Source organism: Heterodontus francisci, chromosome 41 (genome assembly GCF_036365525.1).
Source record: "Heterodontus francisci isolate sHetFra1 chromosome 41, sHetFra1.hap1, whole genome shotgun sequence".
Taxonomy (NCBI): Eukaryota; Metazoa; Chordata; class Chondrichthyes; order Heterodontiformes; family Heterodontidae; genus Heterodontus; species Heterodontus francisci.
The window spans coordinates 32,265,917-32,288,410 of NC_090411.1; the positions used below are offsets into that span (position 1 = coordinate 32,265,917).

The following is a 22,494-nucleotide window of genomic DNA, read 5'->3' on the forward strand; positions in this document are numbered from 1 at the left end:
AATCCCAGCCCATCCCCCATACAATCCTAGTGTGTCCCCTCACAATCCCAGCACATCAATTAACAAAGCAGTACATCTACCCCGCCCCCCCCATCCCCAAACAACCCAGCACTTTACAAGTCCTAAAGCAAAATGTAAGCTAGCTGATTTAGAAGAAGCACAGAATAGGGGATTGGTTTAAATTAAACAGCCTTAAGTGAGGTTGAAAATTAGCAGTCACTAGGAAACATAGAAAATAGGAGCAGGAGTAGGCCATTTGGCCCTTCAAGCCTGCACTGCCATTCAATACGATCATTGCTGATCATCTAAACTCAGTACCCTGTTCCCGCTTTCTCCCCCTATCCCTTGATTCCTTTAGCCCTAAGAACTATATCTAACTCTTTCTTGAATATATTTAATGATGTGTCCTCAACTGCTTTCTGTGGTAGAGAATTCCACAGGTTCTCCACTCTCTGGGTGAAGAAATCCTTCCTCATCTCATCTCATTCCTAAATGGCTTACCCCTTATCATTAGATTGTGACCCCTGGTCCTGGACTCCCCTGCCATCTGGAACATCCTTCGTGCATCTAGTCTGTCCAGTCCTGTTAGAATTTTGTAGATTTCTATGAGATCCCCTCTCATTCTTCTAAACTCTAGGAAGTATATATAGAGAAGATTCTGCCAAAAGACTTGCAGGTTGATAGGTAAATTGGCAATTATAAATTGACCCCAGTGTAGGTAGGTGGTAGGTGAATATAGGGACAGGTGAGGATGTGGTAGGAATATGGGATTAGTGTAGGATTAGTATAAATGGGTGGTTAATGGTCGGCACAGACTCGGTGGGCCGAAGGGCCTGTTTCAGTGCTGTATCTCTAAATAAAATAAAATAAATATAATACAGTTGAGACTAAATCCACCAGCTTTTTTAAAAAAAAGGAATGGGATAAATATAAAAGCAATCAACTGTGATTGCTGGAAATCAGCAATAAAAACAGCAAATGCTGGAAAACAATTAGGAGGTCATATAGCAGCTGTGAGAGAGAAACAGAGTTAATGTTTCAGGTTGTTAACCTGTCATTAAAACTGGAATAAAAGCAAAATACTGCAGATGCTGGAAATCTGAGATAAAAACAGAAAGTGCTGGAAATACTCAGCATTTCTGACAGCATCTGTGGAGAGAGAAGCAGAGTTAATGTTTCAGGTCTGTGACCTTTCATCAGAACCCTGGAAATGTTCAAGATTAATGTTTTTTGAGAAAGGACAGAATGTAAATATAGTATGGATTGGAAATTGGAAAATATATGAATAGATATAAACTGAACAGATTTATGTTGAAGACTGTACATCAACTTGTACTCCATGTCAGGTTTTTTCTTTATAAATTCCTATTCCCTGTTTATAAGATACTTGTCATATTGTAATTTTCCCTCCCGCCAGTGGAGGTGCTGCAAGAGCTTCCACTGGCAGGAAGGTGTAACTGCAGTGTGACATGTTTACATAGGCAATTCAATTGTTAAAGAAAGAACTTGCATTTATACAGCTCCTTTCACAAACTCAGAACAACAACCAATGAAGTACTTTCTTGAAATTTAGTCACTGTTATGTAGGAAACACAGCAGCCAATTTGCGCACAGCAAGTTCCCACAAACAGCACTGAGATAATGCAAGTTTGTTTTAGTGATGTTGATTGTGGGATAAATATTGGCCAGGACAGTGGGGAGAGCACCCCTCTCTTCGAAATAGTGCCGTAGGATCTTTTACATCCACCTGAGAGAGATGATGGGGCTTCGGTTTAATGTCTCATCTGGAGGAAGGCACCTATACGACAGTGCAGTGCTTCCAAATACATTGGGAGTGTTAGCTCTCTGGAGTGGGATGCGAACCCACAACTTTCTGACTCAGGTAAGAGGGCTACCCATTGAGGCACAGCTGACACTTAGCCATTCTCACTCGCCCTGAGAAGATGGTAGTGTGCTTGCTTCTTGAAGCACTAAAGTCCTTGTGGTGACAGTCTGCTCAAAATGGTGTTAGATAACGAATGTTAGGACGTTGACACAGCGGCGATGAAAGAGCGGTGAGGTATATGTCGGATGGCGTGTGACTTGGAGGTGAGGGTGTTGTGTGTACTGTCATCACGCACTGTTCTTTTCTGCTTCAGTCGTACTACTTTGACCGGGATGATGTTGCTTTGAGAAACTTTGCTAGGTTTTATATGGAGCAGTCGGTTGAGGAACAGAAACATGCTGATAAATTGATGAAGTTTCAGAATCAGCGTGGAGGCCGAATCGTTCTGTGGGATATCAAGGTTAGTGGGAAAAAACCTCCATCCTCTTTTCTTTCTCTTCCCACCCACTTCTCTCCAGTGTTGTGAAATTTCCTTCAACTCCAATGAACCAGTTATCTGTATTTCTAGAAACCTAAGCAGGACGAATGGGGCAATGGCTTGGAGGCTATGGAATGTGCCCTACAGCTAGAGAAAGATGTTAACCAACGTCTGCTGGACCTGCACAAACTGGCAACCGAGCACAACGATCCCAGCGTGAGTGCCCGAACCTCACCAAATCTTGGCCATCCTGAACTGGTGTTTAAATTTATTGTCCTTAGAGCAGAAAAGGTTCTGCAGAGATTTGATCGAGGTGTTCAAAATTATGAGGGGTTTTAGAGTAAGCTGTTTCTCCTGGTAGGAGGGTCAGTGACCAGAGGGCACAGATTTAAGATAATTAGCAAAAATACTAGAGGGGGAGATGAAAATAAAAAAAGTTATGCATTGTGATCTGGAATGCACTGCCTGAAAGGGTGTTGGAAGCAGATTCAGCAGTAACTTTCAAAAGGGAAATAAAAGCAAAATATTGCAGGCGCTGCAAATCTGAAATAAAAACAGAAAGTGCTGGAAATACTCAGCAGGTCTGATGAAAGGTCACAGACCTGAAATGTTGACTCTGTTTCTCTCTGCACAGATCCTGCCAGATCTGCTGAGTATTTCCAGCACTTTCTACTTTCAAAAGGGAAGTGGATAAATACTTGAAAAGGAGAACTTTGCAGAGTTATAGGGGTTGAGTAGGGGAGTTGAACGAATTGGATAGCTCTTTCATAGAGCTGGCACAGGCAAGATGGGCTGAATGGCCTCCTGTGCTATTCGGCTCTATGCTTAAATTTAGAAGGAAAGAATCTAACAAAGAGCATACTTTATGACTGTCTTGTTTTGCTCATTTTGGGAGGGTAAAGATTATGAAAATGTTCCATGATTGACTGATAGATCGGGAAGGTGAGCTCATGTAATCTGCTAGTCATTTATTGTATAAGATGCAGATAGAAGTTCCACCCAGAAACAGCAGAACACCCACTCCCTGCGATTTTAAAAAGCCGGTGCCATATTAAGTGACCCTACTTTAAACGCTGGGCAGGAAATGTCATAAATCCAAACCCCTTAGACTAGGTAGTAGCCATCAGGAAATCCCTCTCTGAGGGATTTTAGTGACACTAAACACTAATATCATCATCCTATACAAGAGAAACAAATTTAGAATAGTGGGAATGGATGTTAAGGCAGTTGTATGTTCCTCCTGCAGAATGTGGGAGGTAAGGGTCGCCAAGAGTGTCCCTGCTGACTGCATCTGCGGGAAGTGCACCCAACTGCAGCTCCTCGAGAACCGCGTTAGGGAGCTGGAGCTGGATGAACTTCGGATCATTCGGGAGGCGGAGGGGGTTTTTGAGAGGAGTTATGGGGAGGTAGTCACACCTCAGGTAAAAGAAGTAGGTAGGTGGGTTACCGTCAGGGGAAGGAGAGGGAACCAGCAGGCAGTGCAGGGATCCCCTGTGGCCGTTTCCCTCAACAACAGGTATACCGTTTTGGATACTGTTGCGGGGGACGACTTACCAGGGGTAAGCAATGGGGTACAGGTATCTGGCACAGAGTCTGTCCCTGTTGCTCAGAAGGGAAGGGGGAAGAGGAACAGATAGGAGGTTCTGTGGGAACGAGAGAGACTCACGGTTGGTGTGTTGCCTCCCAGGTGCCAGGGTTCGTGATGTCTCGGATCGTGTTTTTGGGATCCTTAGGGGGGAGGGGGAGCAGCCCCAAGTCGTGGTCCACATAGGCACCAACGACATAGGTAGGAAGAGAGATGGGGATTTAAGACAGAAATTCAGGGAGCTAGGGTGGAAGCTTAGAGCGAGAACAAACAGAGTTGCTTTCTCTGGGTTGTTGCCCATGCCACGTGATAGCGAAGCGAGGAATAGGGAGAGAGAGGAGTTGAACACGTGGCTGCAGGGAGGGTTTTGGTTTCCTGGATAATTGGGGCTCTGTCTGGGGTAGGTGGGACCTCTACAAACAGGATGTTCACCTGAACCAGAGGGGTACCAATATCCTGGGGGGGAGATTTGCTAGTGCTCTTTGGGGGGGTTTAAACTAATTCAGCAGGGGAATGGGAACCTAAATTGTAGTTCCAGTGTACAGGATGTTGAGAGTAGTGAGGTCAGGGATAAGGTTACAAGGACGCAAGAGGGCACTGGCAAGCAAGAACCTGGTTTAAAGTGTGTCTACTTCAACGCCAGGAGCATCCGGAATAAGGTGGGTGAGCTTGCAGCATGGGTTGGTACCTGGGATCTCGATGTAGTGGCCATTTCGGAGACATGGGTAGAGCAGGGGCAGGAATGGATGTTGCAGGTTCTGGGATTTAGATGTTTCAGTAAGAGCAGAGAAGATGGTAAAAGAGGGGGGGGTGTGGCATTGTTAATCAAGGAGAGTATTACAGCGACAGAAAGGACGTTTGAGGACTCGTCTACTGAGGTAGTATGGGCCGAGGTTAGAAACAGGAGAGGAGAGGTCACCCTGTTGGGAGTCTTCTATAGACCTCCGAATAGTTCCAGAGATGTAGAGGAAAGGATAGCGAAGATGATTCTTGACAGGGGCGAGAGTAACAGGGTAGTTGTTATGGGGGACTTTAACTTTCCAAATATTGACTGGAAATACTATAGTTCGAGTACTTTAGATGGGTCAGTTTTTGTCCAGTGTGTGCAGGAGGGTTTTCTGACACAGTATGTAGACAGGCCAACCAGGGGCGATGCCACATTGGATTTGGTACTGGGTAATGAATCCGGCCAGGTGTTAGATTTAGATGTACGTGAGCACTTTGGTGATAGTGATCACAATTCGGTTAGGTTTACCTTAGCGATGGGCAGGGACAGGTATATACCGCAGGGCAAGAATTATAGCTGGGGGAAAGGAAATTATGATGCAACTAGGCAAGATTTAGGATGCGTAGGATGGGGAAGGAAACTGCAGGGGATGGGAACAATCGAAATGTGGAGCTTATTCAAGGAGCAGCTACTGCGTGTCCTTGATACGTATGTACCTGTCAGGCAGGGAGGAAGTTGTCGAGCGAGGGAGCCGTGGTTTACTAAAGATGTTGAAGCGCTTGTCAAGAGGAAGAAGAAGGCTTATGTTAGGATGAGACGTGAAGGCTCAGTTAGGGCGCTTGAGAGTTACAAGCTAGCCAGAAAGGATCTAAAGGGAGAGCTAAGAAGAGCAAGGAGAGGACACGAGAAGTCATTGGCGGATAGGATCAGGGAAAACCCTAAGGCTTTCTATACGTATATCAGGAATAAAAGAATGACTAGAGTTAGATTAGGGCCAATCAAGGATAGTAGTGGGAAGTTGTGTGTGGAATCAGAGGAGATAGGGGAAGCGTTAAATGAATATTTTTCGTCAGTATTTACAGTAGAGAAAGAAAATGTTGTCAAGGAGAATACTGAGATTCAGACTACTAGGCTAGATGGGATTGAGGTTCACAAGGAGGAGGTGTTAGCAATTTTGGAAAGTGTGAAAATAGATAAGTCCCCTGGGCCAGATGGGATTTATCCTAGGATTCTCCGGGAAGCCAGGGAGGAGATTGCAGAGCCTTTGTCCTTGATCTTTATGTCGTCATTGTCGACAGGAATAGTGCCGGAAGACTGGAGGATAGCACATGTTGTCCCCTTGTTCAAGAAGGGGAGTAGAGACAGCCCTGGTAATTATAGACCTGTGAGCCTTACTTTGTGTGTGGGTAAAATGTTGGAAAAGGTTATAAGAGACAGGATTTATAATCATCTTGAAAAGAATAAGTTCATTAGCGATAGTCAGCACGGTTTTGTGAGTTTTTCAAGAAGGTGACCAAACAGGTGGATGAGGGTAAAGCAGTGGATGTGGTGTATATGGATTTCAGTAATGCGTTTGATAAGGTTCCCCACAGTAGGCTATTGCAGAAAATACGGAAGTATGGGGTTGAAGGTGATTTAGAGCTTTGGATCAGAAATTGGCTAGCTGAAAGAAGACAGAGGGTGGTGGTTGATGGCAAATGTTCATCCTGGAGTTTAGTTACTAGTGGTCTTTTAGTTTAGTTTAGAGATACAGCACTGAAACAGGCCCTTCGGCCCACCGAGTCTGTGCCGACCATCAACCACCCACTTATACTAATCCTACACTAATCCCATATCCCTGCCACATCCCCACCTGTCCCTATATTTCCCTACCACCTACCTATACTAGGGGCAATTTTTATAATGGCCAATTTACCTATCAACCTGCAAGTCTTTGGCATGTGGGAGGAAACCGGAGCACCCGGAGGAAACCCACGCAGACACAGGGAGAACTTGCAAACTCCACACAGGCAGGACCTAGAATTGAACCCAGGTCGCTGGAGCTGTGAGGCTGCAGTGCTAACCACTGCGCCACTGTGCCGCCCCTGTGGTGTACCGCAAGGATCTGTTTTGGGGCCACTGCTGTTTGTCATTTTTATAAATGACCTGGAAGAGGGTGTAGAAGGGGGGGGTTAGTAAATTTGCGGATGACAGTAAGGTCGGTGGAGTTGTGGATAGTGCCGAAGGATGTTGTAGGGTACAGAGGGACATAGATAGGCTACAGAGCTGGGCTGAGAGATGGCAAATGGAGTTTAATGCGGAAAAGTGTGAGGTGATTCACTTTGGAAGGAGTAACAGGAATGCAGAGTACTGGGCTAATGGGAAGATTCTTGGTAGTGTAGATGAGCAGTGTCCAGGTACATAAATCCCTGAAAGTTGCTACCCAGGTTAATAGGGCTGTTAAGAAGGCATATGGTGTGTTAGCTTTTATTAGTAGGGGGATCGAGTTTCGGAGCCACGAAGTCATGCTGCAGCTGTACAAAACTCTGGTGAGACCGCACCTGGAGTATTACGTGCAGTTCTGGTCACCGCATTATAGGAACGATGTGGAAGCTTTGGAAAGGGTGCAGAGGAGATTTACTAGGATGTTGCCTGGTATGGAGGGAAGGTCTTACGAGGAAAGGCTGAGGGACTTGAGGTTGTTTTCGTTGGAGAGAAGGAGGAGGAGAGGTGACTTAATAGAGACATATAAGATAATCAGAGGGTTAGATAGGGTGGATAGTGAGAGTCTTTTTCCTCGGGTGGTGATGGCAAACATGAGGGGACATAGCTTTAAGTTGAGGGGTGATAGATATAGGACAGATGTCAGAGGTAGTTTCTTTACTCAGAGAGTAGTAGGGGCGTGGAACGCCCTGCCTGCAACAGTAGTAGACTCGCCAACTTTAAGGGCATTTAAGTGGTCATTGGATAGACATATGGATGAAAATGGAATAGTGTAGGTCAGATGGTTTCACAGGTCGGCGCAACATCGAGGGCCGAAGGGCCTGTACTGCGCTGTAATGTTCTAATTCTAATTCAAAATGTGGAAATTTGATTCCCATGTGAGCAAACATCAACAACTTTCATTTATATAGCACTTTTAACAAGGAAGAGAGAGGTGGAGAGGTTTAGGGAGGTGTTAAGATCAGGTGAGAAGGGGTCTAGGGGTTCCCTCTCAGCTTTTGCCTAGTTTAACCATAACAGGATTTAAATTTAAAACACCGTGTTTTAACTCCCTCTCAGTGAATCCTGCTTGTTCACTGCTTGTTCAAGGCAAAGAAATCAGACAGGTTTCTTTAGATTTAAACAAGAAAGGTGGAAGTTTATTAATCTTAAACTCTAATCCGGTTAATGACGACGAATATGCGCTGTAACCACGCTAGCATGCATACGCGATAAACACACATGCAGATAGAGACAGAAAAGGTAGAAGGAATAAAGGGGAAAAGTTTGAGGCAATATCTGGTAGTTACAGTCCTTTGAGTTTGCTGTGGAGTCTTTGGTTGCTTGTAAATCTTACAATTCGTTGGGGCCTAGTGCATGCTTCAGCTTGTTTGGGTGTCAGAGTCTTTTCTCTCTTGAGGTTTACGTGTCTTCCGTGGGTCCAGTGGCTTGGGAGAAAGTGAGAGAGAGAGCAGCTTCCTTGTTCCAGCTTCAGATTCAAACTGTCTTCTGTGCCTTTCTGTGGCACAATTTTAAAAAAACAGGTTGCCCAGCAGGCTGATCATGTGACTAGCTCCTTATTTGGAACAGTCTCTCCTGCAAGGTTTGTGGATTGTATTCCCTTAGCAGTCTTTGGAATGTGCTTCCTTACACCTTCAATGTCTGGTGATCAAAATCCATTTGGGTTAATTGGATCCTTTGTCTCCACAAGCAGGTTCTCTTAGTATGCAAATGTCCTTCCAGCCCAAATGTCTGGTGATTTTTTAACAAGTCATTTCTTCTCTCCAGCAACAGTTTAAAATCAGTATTCATGTGACAAAATTAATATGCCTCATTCTTGGCAGGTGGGGGTCTGCATGGCAGGAGGAAATTCCAGTTCTTAGGGCCTAGACTCCTGAAGGTGGAGCAGTGAAATCGGGGATGTGCAAGAGGCCGGAATTAGAGGAGTGCAAAGATCTCCGAGGATCTTTTGTATTGGGAGATTCAGAGGCATGATTCGGTGATCAAGAACTATCTGATTAGTTTGTGGGGAAATTCCTAACTTGAAATTTGTTTCCCTAATTGACTGGATAATGTAAATGAATTGGGGCTGGTAACTCTAAATCTATCAGCGGGGTCTGCAAGCAGTTTAGAGCTAGATCTGGAGTTTGCCCTATTGGGTGAAGTAAGTTGCGATATGGACTCTTTAACACTACATTCTCTTCCTATTTCAGCTATGTGACTTCCTGGAATCAAACTACTTGAATGAGCAAGTTGAGGCCATTAAGAAGCTTGGAGATCACATCACCAACCTGAAGCGGTTAGGAGCCCCTGACAATGGCATGGGAGAGTACCTGTTCGACAAGCACACCCTGGGGGAGGGCAGTTAACGATACATGACATTTGGCCAACTTGGCCCATTAGGGTACGGCTTGCATCTGTTAAGGCTGTCTTTTCTCGTTTTCTGCAAGTTCATCATCCTGACTTGTCAGAAAGGATTCCATTTTTCAACTTAATAAATGAGGTTGTAGACCTTGCTGTTCCATGTGTTGTTGTAACACTATTACCAACCAAATGGTCATAGTAAATGGAGTGCAGCATTAAAGTGGATCCCTTGTGGTGACAAGCACTCTGGAAAGAACACACTTTGCAATCTGTTCCCAAATAAAAGTTGTTAAACCTTTACTGTTTTGCTTCTCAATGTGTCTTGGATCCACAAGGAGAGACTAGTGCCCCTTTTAACACGAGGGAATCTTGCACCAGGCCGGTGTATGAATATAGTGAGTGGGTTATGCCTTTTCTCAGGATGGGGAGAATTACAGGATGAACTGCAAAAGGTTGTGTAGCTAGTTGCCTTCCTGTAATTTTCCTAAGTAATTAGTCTTTTGGTCTTTTCTTGCCTGTCGGTTTTGTAGTGACCAAGCACAGGGCTCCCAGCTTTTTTAACCCATTCTACCTAAACCTCAGAGCACTGAGTCCACTTTGGGCCCTCACCACTGCTGCAGTTGTGACAGTTAACTTGCCAGACCTGGGATTGAACTGGAAACTTTCCTGATCTGCTCTATCCCACACCTAATAATGCACTTGGGAACTAAGCCACTGCAGTGCTCAAAGGGACAAGACATCTGAAATGACAACTCCAAAGAACTTACATTTATGCAGAACCTTTCGTAAGCAGTTAAGTACTTTTGAAGTGTTGTCACACTTTTTATAGGCAAATGAGGAAGCCAGTTTGTACACAGCAGACCCGTACATAGCAATAAATGAGATGATGTTGGTTGAGGGATGAATATTGACCAAGACACCAGAACTCCACCACTCTTCCAATAGTGCCACAGGATCTCTGATGCACACCTGAGACAGCAGAGAGGACCTTAGTTTAACATTTCATCCGAAATAGAATCAAGATGTGTAGAAAGGAAGATTTTGTACTTGGAATTTTTTTTTTTTTAAACTGTTTCACAGGATGTGGGTGTCACTTACTAAGCCAGCATTTATTGCCTATGAGAAGATGCTGGTGAGCTGCTTTCTTAGCTTGTTGTAGTCTATGTATAGGTACATCCACAGTGCAAGACTTTTCTCTAGCAGTTTGGTACAGCTGAGTGGCTTGCTATGCCATTTTAAGAGAGCATTTAAGAGTAATGGAGGCACATATGGGCCAGAATAGGTAAGGATGATAGATTTCCTTCCCTAAAGGTAATTAGGGAAAAGTGCAGGCACGAATGAGAGGTTTGTAATAAGCTTCCTCCAGTACAAATCTTGGATAAATATAATTAAGTTCATTTCTGATTAGTAACTAGTTCATGCACGAGTACATTAACCCTTACTGCAATCTTTGGTGCAATAGTAAATAAAGTATTTAAGAGTGCCTTAGTTACTGAATGGTAGTAGATGTTATATAGAATGGCCACATGGCAGAAGAATGTTATGGTTCTATTTTGCTAGGGAATTAGGCCTAGCCTATATTTAAAAAGATGTCTTCATCTATTGTTAAATGTGGGTAGCTAAAAATAGTTTCACCTTAGCTACACCCATCTACAGTGCTGTAGAATGATTGCATTCTGCTTCAGACATTTGACCTGTACTGATAGATTGTTAAGGGTTTTAAAATAAAAAAAAAGGGGAAAGGATGAGTAAAAGGGCATGCATTGTAAAGTTTTAATACTTAAAGCAAAAAAAAAAGGACAGACTTTCAACACTTTAAACTTTTATTTACCAACAGGTCATGATCAACAGCTGTGCCATACAGTTTTACAATCATTTGGCTTTCCCCACCTCAATAGAAAACTTGACTGCAATAGTTACAATTCACAACCAACTTAATACCCCATTTAAAGATTGTACCAAAACTGACAAATTTAAAAAGGTAGATAAACAATGCCTAACAAGTGAAAAGCATCAATAGTAGGAGGTGGTGGAGGAAGTGGAAATATAGGCACACTGTTGATTTCCAAGTGTTGGATATTTTAGCTGCTCTCTTCCAGGGTATGCTTGTCAAACAGATACTCTGCCATGCCATTCTGAGGTGCTCCCATGCGGACTAGGTTGGTGATGAAATCTCCAAGCTTCTTTATGGCCTGGACCTGCTCATCCAAGTAGTGAGTCTCCAGGAAGTCACACATCTAGAATAGAGGAGTTGCAGTGAGCATTCAGGACTTTTTTAAAAATGTGAAGCTAGCACTAAAGTGCTCAGTTTGGATTGTAGCATATTTAACCTACCTTTTAAAAAAAAGTTAGCATGCAGCCAATAGACGCTTTGTAAAGACCATTTAAAGTAGTCAATTATGCTGATGACTTGATGCATCGAGTCACAAAATATAAATTTTTACCCCACACAAAATTCAGGGTTCCGAGACTGAGCCACAATCTGATCAAGCAAAAAAATTATTTTTTTGCTTGATGTTTCTGAAGGTGGGAGAAATCTCACGTAAATAAGAGCATAAATAGCGTGGACCCATTGGGTCGAACGGCCTTCTTGTGCCGTAAATACGGAGACAAAAGATAGCATTTCCCAGCCTAAGTCTACAGTTGGCGTGGATATATCAAGCGCTTTGGGGGTGGGGTCGTGTAAAAGCAGACCAGGATTGGGCCTTGGGTAGAACAATGAAAGTAAGATCGATACTTACATGGGGATCGATCTTGTCTGAAGCCAGTTTATGCAGCTCCAGGAGAGATTGGTTGACTGTTTTTTCCAGGTGAAGGGCACACTTCATCGCTTCCAGGCCATTGTTCCATTCATCCCGGTCAGGTTTCTATGGGTGGGGGTGAAAGAGAGAGAGATCAGACAAGTTAAACAAACCTTGAACAGAGAAAGAGAGAGGCAGACACACACAGGATGATGTGTTGGGAAGCCATTCTTTGTACTCACCGCAACGTCCTGGAGAATGACACGGCCCCCACGTTTGTTCTGGAATTGCATCAGTTTTTCAGCATGTTCCCGTTCCTCGTGGGATTGATGCTGGAAAAACTTGGCAAAATTCTTCAGCGCAACATCATCCCGGTCAAAAAAGGCAGACTAAAAGACAAAACAAAAATATAGTCAGGTGAACCTGGAAGCAGCTTCTAAAAAAACACACCCTAGAGAAGGAAACAGGTTTTCCTTGTGCAGTCTTGAGGCTCAGATATGGAAAAGGTGAGGCAGCTGGAAATTAATCATTTCTGTTGCATTTTATGGTACAATATAGAGTTAGTTTATTCACAGGGCTAACGCCATAATGGGATTCATGTAGACCAGTCACAGATCTTAGTGTTTTAAAGCTCAGATGCAAATCCCTTTGTGCAATTCAAGCAGTGAGTAAATCATTAATAGTATGGGGGGGGGGGGGGGGGGGAAGAAAGAGAGAGAAAGAGTAAAGGATATACAAAAGACTGCGCGACACATACATCTAGAAGAGGGTTTCCTGCAAAGATTCTTTCCCCCCCCCCCTCTACTATTCGACAGATAGAATTTAAGAGTTTATCCTGAGTTTACAATGGTCGCCTACACCCTGTATTTCACATTCGTTTTCGCCTTACCATGGACATATAAACATACGAGGCGTAAAGCTCCATGTTGATCTGGCGGTTAACGGCCGCTTCACAATCCTGATGGTAATTCTGGCGAATTTGAGAAGCCATTCTGATCTGTTGTCCCCAAAAAAAAAAAGGCAAGTTGACGAAGAAAAAAAAGTGTTAAAAAAAAAAAGACTTTTTCGTTTTGAAAGTACGAAGCTTGGGTTCTATTCCGTTCAAACACTGTTGAAGCAAGAACACAACCCGAGATCTGAGCTACAGCTCGCCCAGTAACCTCTATTTATTGGGCAGTTCACCGCCCACAATCTCCTGCCTTGTCACCGCCTCTCTGACATGATTCAGCAAAAGCAATCGGCAGCTTGGTTAACCCCTGGAGCGCTGGCTTTGTCTTTTGTGTGTCTTTTCTAATCAAACCGACAAGGAGACATTCGGTAGGGGCAGGAATAAGTTTCCTCTGCTTTATTTATATCTTCAATTTATTGTTTGTGCCCTTTTAGAAAAGGGGCCACCAGGTGAAAGCCAATTGATTTTATTGGCAATTAAGATGAGACACTGGGTTGCATCAAAAATTGCCCCCTTTTTTGAGGGCACGACAAATAAGGCACAAAATTGTAAAATTAATTAATATTATCCCCCAGTCAGACCAAACACTCCAAGTCCCTGCATTGACCATTAACAAGATTTAAAGTATTTGATAAGAGAAGCAAAAGCGATACGAGGAAAAACATTTTCACGCAGCGAGTGGTTAAGGTCCGGAATGGACTGCCTGAGCGTGTGGTGGAGGCAGGTTCAATCGAAGCATTCAAAAGGGAATTAGACAGTTATATGAAAAGGAAGAATGTACAGAGTTATGGGGAGAAGGCAGAGGAATGAAACTGAGTGAATTGCTCTTTCAGAGAGCTGGTGTGGAGAGGATGGGCCGAATGGCCTCCTTCTGCACTGTAACAATTCTGTGATTCTGTGTAACAATAGACACCATGTGCTCTCTCTCCAGGACCACCCAAGAAGAGAAGGGGCCAGATAGAGTCACCAGCCCTCCCACGGACTGGGTCCAACCTGAACCAAGTGACGGCCTCCTTGGTCGGGTGCAGGAGCAAACCCAGCAGGAGGCTCTCCGAAATGCTCGCTCTGCCCTCAGCGCACCCAATGATTAAGAGTATGTCTCAGCAAGCAATCCACTAGTGCTGTCAGCTCTTCTAGGTGTGTCACAAGGTTGGGGAAAGGGATGAGAGAAAGGGAGTGAGAGAACAGAAAAGGAACGGGATGAAAGAAGAAAAGAGTGAGGTAAAAAGAGAAAAAGCAAACGTGAGTGGAATAGAAAAGACAGGACAGAAAGGGGAGAGAAAAATGGGAAAAGATCAAAAAAGAAAAAGAGCAGGAAAAGGGCAGAAAGGAGAAGTGTGAGTGAGAGTAAAACTGAAAAGATGAGTGAAAGAAAATGAGCGAGAGAAAGCAAGAAAGCAGTAAAAAAAAGGAAAAACCCAATTAATCACGGCTAACACCATTATGAAACTCCCTCTCCTCTTCTTAACCATTGAAGTCTACAACCCCCCCAAAAAACCGTGTCCTACTCTCAAGGTTGGACAACGAACACAGAAAGGGTCCCATATTTTCCAGAAACATTGATATTATGTGATTCAAATGTAATTTTAAAAAAGTACAAACAAATCAGTGTTGATTGTGCAAAATGGTGAAAAGTCCAAACTTCTGGTGGAGACATGTAAGACTATTTTTTTGGTCCATTGTGGCAGTCATTTTTGACCTCTACCACCTAGAAGGACAATGGCAGCAGACGTATGGGAGCACCCCCACCTCCAATTTCCCCTCCAAGTCTTACACCATCCTGACCTGGAAATAGATTAGCCATTCCTTCATTGTCATGGGTGAAAATCCTTGAACTCTCTCACTAACAGCACTGTGGGTGTATCTATAACACATGAACTGCAGCGGTTCAAGAAGGCAATTCACCACCACCTTATCAAGCGTAATTAGGGATGGGCAATAAATGCTGGCCTTGCTAGTGACGCTCATATATGAAGAATTAATTTTAAAATAAACACTGCCAGTGCAAGGTGGTGTTGTGGTAAAGTGTTAGTATGACTCTGCTGAGTTAGAAAGTGGTATGTTTAAGTCCCACACCAGGAATTCAGTATATGAAAATGACTTTAAAGGTATGCTCAAGAAAGGGTGTGAATTTGCTGCTACATCTTCTGCTCTGACCCAAACCGTTTTCAGAATAGAGTGGGCAAGCTGCCCAACGGTCAGTGATTGGGGGGCCATCAATGGGCCATCTGACCAACCCAGGGTTCAGGGTGCAGGAGATGTTTAATATCCAGTAACTCCACAAGTGAGCCAAGCTGGGAGTTGGCAGGGGGAAGGTTGCGGGGAGCAGGGGTGACTATCCACTGGCTCGCAAAGGGCCACAGTATATTTGTAGAACAGGCAGCAGCAGTCCTGGTTAGGCAGAGGGTACATGGCACACACTTCACCCACCTGTACTTCTAAATTACAACAAGGGCTGTGCTGTAACTGTTGTAGGACCCCCATTTGCCTGGCGTACGACCCCTATGTGCAAATGCCAGGTAGCCTCACACTTTTTTCGGGCAGAATAATTGCTGGCTATCCATTTACAGGGCCACCTTGGGCTTCCGAAGGGGAGTAGCCATTTCCATGCCATGTTCAACTGCCTTCTAAACAGGGCAGGCAGCAGATGTAAATGCCACCACCGCCCTTCCCCACCCCTCCCCAACCTATAAATCTAGGCTGATACTTGAGTGTCAAACTGGGAGAATGAGGCGTTGTTAAAATGTGTCATCTTTCAAATGAGTCAGGATTCAGGCACTACTACAAAAAAAAGAGTAACTTTTAACTGCGGGGTTCTTGCGCCAAGCGTAGTCTTGTAAGTTTACCTCACACCTAGACAAAATGTAGTTGATATGCTAAATGGAAGTTGTTTTCCTCTTGAAATAAGCAATTCATTACCTTTCTAAGTAACTGAAAAGCACATAGACGCACAGAATGGGGAAGTACTATGGTTGCGCCTGTGGGCCATGCCATTGTACAAGTAAATACAGGGCAATGTCAGTCAACTGCCACAAAAGTGAGATGCTCAAGCCACTTAGGGAATTATCTGGTTCTGTTTGTGTCAGTTGTGGCTCGGGGGGGTGGGGGTGGCTCTTTCACCTGAGTTTGAAGGTTGTGGATTCAAGTCCCACTGTGAGCAACTGGAGCACAAAAATCTAGGCTGATCTGGCATCACCGTACTGCGGGAGTGCTGTGCTGTTGGAGGTGCTTTCTTTTGGATGAGATGTTAAACTGAAGCCCCGTCTGCCCTCTCAGGTGAATGTAAAAGGTCCCATGGCCACCATTTCAAAGAGGAGCAGGGGAGCTCTCCCCAGTGTCCTGGGCAATATCTAACCCTTAATGAACATCACAAATACAGATTATCCAGTCATTATCACATTACTGTTTGTGGGAGCTTGCTCTGTGCAAATTGGCTGCTGCCTTTCCTCCATTACCAACAGTGGCTGCTCTTCAAAGTACTTCATTGAGACATCCTGAGGTTGTGAAAGGTGCTACAGAAATGCAAGTCTTTTCTTTTAGAAGGTATCTACAGCAATTTGGAATTTGAAACTTGGGATGTCAAAGAGATCGTGGAGTGATTAACGAAAGCACAAGGAGATCTCCCACTGTCCTGACAAACATTTAATCATCGACCAACGCCATAAAAACAGATTAATTGGTTATTCGTCCCATTGCTGTTCATGAGGTTTTGACTTTTGTCATTTGCCTATAAAACAACAGACTTTTTTATTTTATTTTTTATTTCCAAAATATACTTTATTCATAAAAATCTGTAAAAATTACATTGCCAAACAGTTTCCAAACAGCACGAAAAAATACAAACATTGCAAAGGAGATCAGTTTCTTTCAATAATGTCATGAGTTTCTTCCCAACCCTTCTGTTTCACAATTGTCATGTCAATTACAGTTTTACATTTACAGCAATTGGGAATATTAACGATACAGTTCGAGGAGTTTCCCATGGATCCAGCCCCTCAGTCCAGCTTGGTGGGGGAACCTTACACTGTGGTCTTTCCCCATTGAGCCTTTGCTGCGGCTGCCCCGAGCTTTAGTGCGTCCCTCAGCACGTAGTCCTGGACCTTGGAATGTGCCAGTCTGCAACATTCGGTGGTGGACAACTCTTTGCGCTGGAAGACCAGCAAGTTTCGGGCAGACCAAAGGGCGTCTTTCACCGAATTGATAGTCCTCCAGCAGCAGTTGATGTTTGTCTCGGTGTGCGTCCCTGGGAACAGCCCGTAGAGCACAGACTCCTGTGTTACAGAGCTGCTTGGGATGAACCTTGACAAAAACCACTGCATCTCTTTCCACACCTGCTTTGCAAAGGCACATTCCAGGAGGAGGTGGGCGACCGTCTCTTCCCCACCACAGCCAACGCGGGGGCACTGTGCGGAGGGGGCGAGACTTCGGGTGTGCATGAAGGATCTGACGGGGAGGGCCCTTCTCACCACCAGCCAAGCTACGTCTTGGTGCTTGTTTGAAAGTTCTGGTGATGAGGCATTCCGCCAAATGACTTTGACGGTCTGCTCGGGGAACCATCCGACAGGATCCACCGTTTCCTTTTCCCGTAGGGCCTTGAGGACATTCCGTGCAGACCACTGCCTGATGGACCGGTGGTCAAAGGTGTTTTTCCGCAGAAACTGCTCCACGAAGGATAGGTGGTACGGCGCCGCCCAACTGCATGGTGCGTTCCGCGGCAATGTGACCAGGCCCATCCTTCGCAACACCGGGGACAGATAGAACCTCAGCACGTAGTGACACTTGGAGTTTGCGTACTGGGGATCTACACATAGCTTGATGCAGCCGCACACGAAGGTGGTCATCAGGATGAGGGCCACGTTGGGTACATTTTTCCCGCCCATATAAACCACAGACTGCACTCTAAAACTAATTAATTGCACGTGAAGCACTTTGGGGCACATGAGGATGTGAAAGGCACTGAAATGTTCTCTCTTTAAAGATCTGGTGACATTACAGACCAGCGGATGTTTCTGCAGCACAAACAAATGTGCCGAGTGCAAAGCCAGTTGGATTGTAAACATTTATGACAGGTATGGTACGTGATTACAAACATATTTAATGTGCAGGTTACCAGCACATTTTACCCGAAGCAACTGCTTAATATGGTCTATCTTAGTGAGTTAAGTCTATTAGTTTCAGAGTTCTAGATAAACAATATCAGCTACGATGAGACTTACAGCATTAAGGAATGAAGGGCAGTCAGCATATCTTAGTGGTAACATTCATGCCGGTGAGTCATAAGATCATAGGTTCCAACATCATTCCAGGACATGAGCACATAATCTGGGCTGAAGTTCTGGTGCAATACTGAAGGAGAGCTGTATTGTCAGAGGTGCCGTCGTTTGGTTAACCCAAGGTCCTGTCTGCCTGTTTAGGATGTAAAAGATCCCCCTGGCACTATTAAAAGAATGATTACGGAACTCGTCCAGTGTCCTGGCCAACATTCATCCCTGAATTAACATCACCAGAAACAGATTACCTGGTCATTTGTCTCATTTCAAATGAGACGTTAAACTGAGGCCCAGCAATTTTTTTTATTTCACAATGAAGTGTTATGTCCAGAATCTGTACAGTTTATCTTCACGTAATACAAAATAAAGAATGTGCCACATTATCCCACATCTGTGGGTCTCCTTTCCTGAGTTAAACAAAATGGCTTGCAACTATCCTCCAGCGCTTCCAACCTCATTGTCTCAACAAAGCCCTCGTGGACAATATCTTGACTGAACATCTCACCCAATCTCTCAATCAGATAAGTCCTCAGCACTGAAATGAAAATAGATAATACTGGGACCACTCAGCAGGTCAGGCAATGTCTGTGAAGAGAGGAAGATAGGGCTAATGTCTCAGGTCGATGACCTTTCATCAGAACCCAAAGGTCATCGGCACAGTGGCGCAGTGGTTAGCACTGCAGCCTCACAGCTCCAGGGACCCGGGTTCAATTCTGGGTACTGCCTGTGTGGAGTTTGCAAGTTCTCCCTGTGTCTGTGTGGGTTTCCTCCGGGTGCTCCGGTTTCCTCCCACAGCCAAAAGACTTGCAGGTGACAGGTAAATTAACCATTATAAATTGCCCCTAGTGTAGGTAGGGAATATAGGATTATTGTAGGGTTAGTATAAATGGGTGGTTGTTGGTCGGCACAGACTCGGTGGGCCGAAGGGCCTGTTTCAGTGCTGTATCTCTAAATAAAAAATAAAAATATCATCTCTCCACAGATGGTGCCTGACTCACAGAGTGTTTCTAGCACTTTCTGCGGATTTTTCAGCATCTGCAGTATTTTGATTTTTGTTTTCCTCGGTACTGCATGGAAATGTCAGCTTATTTATGATTGCACAATGTTCAGCACCATTCGTGACTTCTCAGATACTGAATCAGTCCGTGTAGAAATGCAGCAAGACATGGACAATATCCAGGCTTGGGCTGATAAGTGGCAAGTAACATTCACGCCACACAAGTGCCAGGCAATGACCATCTCCAACAAGAGAGAATCTAAGTATCTCCCCTTGACATTCAATGGCATTACCATCGCTGAATCCCCCACTATCAACATCCTGGGGGTTACCATTGACCAGAAACTGAACTGGAGTAGCCATATAAATACCGTGGCTACAAGAGCAGGTCAGAAGCTAGGAATCCTTCGGTGAGTGACTTACCTCCTGACTCCCTAAAGCCTGTCCACCATCTACAAGGCACAAGTCAGGGGTGTGATGGAATACTCTTCACTTGCCTGGATGGGTGCAGCTCCAACAACACTCAAGAAGCTCGACACCTTCCAGGACAAAGCAGCCCACTTGATTGGCACCCCATCCACAAACATTCACTCCCTCCACCACTGACGCACAGTGGCAGCAGTGTGTACCATCTATAAGATGCACTACAGCAACGCACCAAGGCTCCTTAGACATCACCTTCCAAACCTGCGATTTCTACCACCTAGAAGGACAAGGGCAGCAAATGCGTTGGAACACTACCATTTACAAGTTCTCCAAGCGACACACCATCCTGACTTGAAACTATATCGCCGTTCCTTCAGTGTCGCTGGGTCAAAATCCTGGAACTCCCTCCCAAACAGCACTGTGAGTGTGCCTACCCAACGTGAACTGCAGCGGTTCAAGAAGGTGGCTCACCACTACCTTCTCAAGAGCAATTAGGAATGGGAAATAAATGCTGTCCTAGCCAGCGATGCCCACATCCCATGAAGGAATAAAAAAAAGTCCTGGAATGGGGCTTAAAGCAACGACCTTTTGACTGAGTCCTACTGACATCCCTTCATTTCTCAGTGCTAACTGGAAAATTGCCTTCCATCAACTGATATTATTCATCTTGCATTCTGAAACTTTTAGGCTAACCTCAGCGAGAAAGGCCATATTAAGTTGCTGTTTATTGGGATGATTTTTGCTAGCAAACCTGACCTGTTTGCGGGATCTTGCAATGTGCAAAATTGGCCACTGAATTTACCTTCAAAATAACAGTGACAACACTTCAGAAGCAATCCACTGGCTGTGAAGCACTTTGGGATGTCCCGAGAATGTGATAGGTGCTATATAAAACGCAAGTTCATTCTCATATATGACTTGTCGGCGGCCGTGCCTTCAGCTGCCTGGGCTCTAAGCTGTGGAATTCCGTCCCTATACCTCTCTCTCCTCCTTGAAGACGCTGTTTAAAACCTACCTCTTTGACCAAGCTTTCGTTCACCTGTCCTAATATCTTTTTATGTAGCTCGGTATCAAATTTAGTTTGATATTCGTTCCTGGGAAGCGTATTGAGATGTTTTTACCACAATAAAGGCGGTATATAAGTTCAAGTTGTTGTTGTTCCATTTACACTCTGTGTACTGCAAATGTAGACGAGGTGACAGAAACATATATGAGTCATACAGTTCCAATGACAGTGAACTGTTCCCTTTTATGTGATGTGCACTGCACACGTACAGGGAACTGACACAGACACATGTGAATGTACGGTACTGGTTGGATGTTAAATAGTTCCCTTTTATCTGCACAGGAGCTGACACTGAGACATGAATGAGCTGTACAGTGTCAGAGTGGAGTGAATTGTCAGAAAAAAAAATCAAATAGAACAAAATAGGATATGCTGGGAACACGAGGCAGGTCATCAACAACAATCATTTCCATTTATATAGCTTCTTTAACCTAGTAAAACATCCCAAGGTGCCTCACAGGAGCGATTATCGAACAAAATTGACACCGAGTCACATAAGGAGATATTTGGACAGGTGACCAGAAGCTTGGTCAAAGAGATTTTAAGGAGCATGTTAAAAGAGGAAAGAGAGGCGGAGAGGTTTCGGAGGGAATTCCAGGCCTCAGAGCCTAGGCAACTGAAAGCATGGCTGCCAATAGTGGAGCCATTAAAATGGGGCGAGAGGCCTGAATTGCAGGACTGTAGCAATATTGGTGGAGAGGGAGGGATTTGAAAACAAGCATGAGAATTGTAAAATTGAGGCATTGCTTAACTGGGAACATATGTAGGTCAGCGAACAGGGATGATAAGTGAACGGGACTTGGTGCAAGTTCGGATACAGGGAACAGAGTTGTGTATAAGCTTAAGTTTATGGTGGGTGCAGAATGAGGTCAGCCAGGCAAACAATATCTGCAGAGAGAACTGTTAAACTAATGGTTCAGGAACCAGTGTTTCCTCAGAGCTGAAGAACTCTGGGTGCTGAGCAAACACAATAGAGCACGATGAAGGGGAATGACGGAGACAGGAAGTTCGAAGGAACAGCAGAAGATTGTTAAATGACTGAGATAATGTTTACCTCAAATAATAAGAAACATTTAAGGAATTAGAACCATTAGAGGCTCAAAGAATGTGTGAATAGCTGAAACAAAGTGAGGAAATAATAAGATGACATGTTGCATGTCATCTTCAGACAGTCAGGGCAACACATCAATACAGGCTGGGCAGTAGAGAAAATTGGCTCCTTTGCGTTCCGTTTGTGTGAGAGATAGAAAGCCTGTGGAACCAGGTCTGAAATTAAAGCAGGCGAGGCTGGCAAAATATGGTGGGGTGCACTGTCCCCCCAAAAAAGCAGCTCAAACAGCAAGGGTGCCAACCTGGCCAGTGGTATGGTGTTTCTGGCGGAGGTCACCTGTAACACCTGTCAGCTGATGCCCATTAATGGAGATAAAGAGCAAACCCCAGGGAGAGAAGGATCAGAGATGGACTGCTTAAAAGTGAGGAGTGAAGAGAAATCGGAGGCATATTTGATGAAATTCCCATGAGCAGTTGGAATACGTTGTTCCCTTTTATTTGGCGTGAACTTTAAGCTGACAGACAGGAAAAGTCTGACACCAAGGCGGACTGCCCATTCCTCTTTCACCTTGTGTCTGCAGTACTGACATGGAGATACATGCATTTATATAGTGCCTTTCACGTCCTCAGGACCTCCCAAAGCGCTTTACAGCCGATGAACAAAGTAGTCATTGTTGTAAAATAGGGACATAAACCAGAAGGTATTAACACCGACGAACAGTTATTGCATGTAATGTCCATAGAAACATAGAATATTCACAAGTGCAGAAGGAGACCATTTGGCCCATTGTGTCTGTGCTAGCTGAAAAAGAGTTATCCAGCTTCATCCCACTTT

At 44.5% G+C, this 22,494-nt stretch overlaps 2 protein-coding genes across 2 annotated transcripts in view; one reads left to right on the forward strand and one right to left on the reverse strand.

Annotated features, from left to right (window-relative positions):
• LOC137353588 (uncharacterized) overlaps positions 1-9,460 on the forward strand; it is a 47,568-nt gene extending 38,108 nt beyond the window's left edge. Inside the window, exons 11-13 of the mRNA XM_068019947.1 lie at positions 2,139-2,285; positions 2,394-2,519; positions 9,010-9,460. Coding sequence (XP_067876048.1) covers positions 2,139-2,285; positions 2,394-2,519; positions 9,010-9,165 — 429 coding nt within the window. The 3' untranslated portion in view covers positions 9,166-9,460. The remainder of the gene's footprint in view (positions 1-2,138; positions 2,286-2,393; positions 2,520-9,009) is intronic.
• Positions 9,461-10,965: 1,505 nt separating this feature from the next.
• LOC137353439 (ferritin heavy chain-like) lies at positions 10,966-13,048 on the reverse strand. The gene is made up of 4 exons (XM_068019733.1): positions 12,791-13,048; positions 12,144-12,290; positions 11,902-12,027; positions 10,966-11,397 (listed from the first exon to the last, which is right to left on the reverse strand). The coding sequence occupies exons 1-4, from the start codon at positions 12,890-12,892 to the stop codon at positions 11,242-11,244; spliced, it is 531 nt and encodes a 176-aa protein (XP_067875834.1). The 5' UTR covers positions 12,893-13,048; the 3' UTR covers positions 10,966-11,241.
• Positions 13,049-22,494: the final 9,446 nt, after the last annotated feature.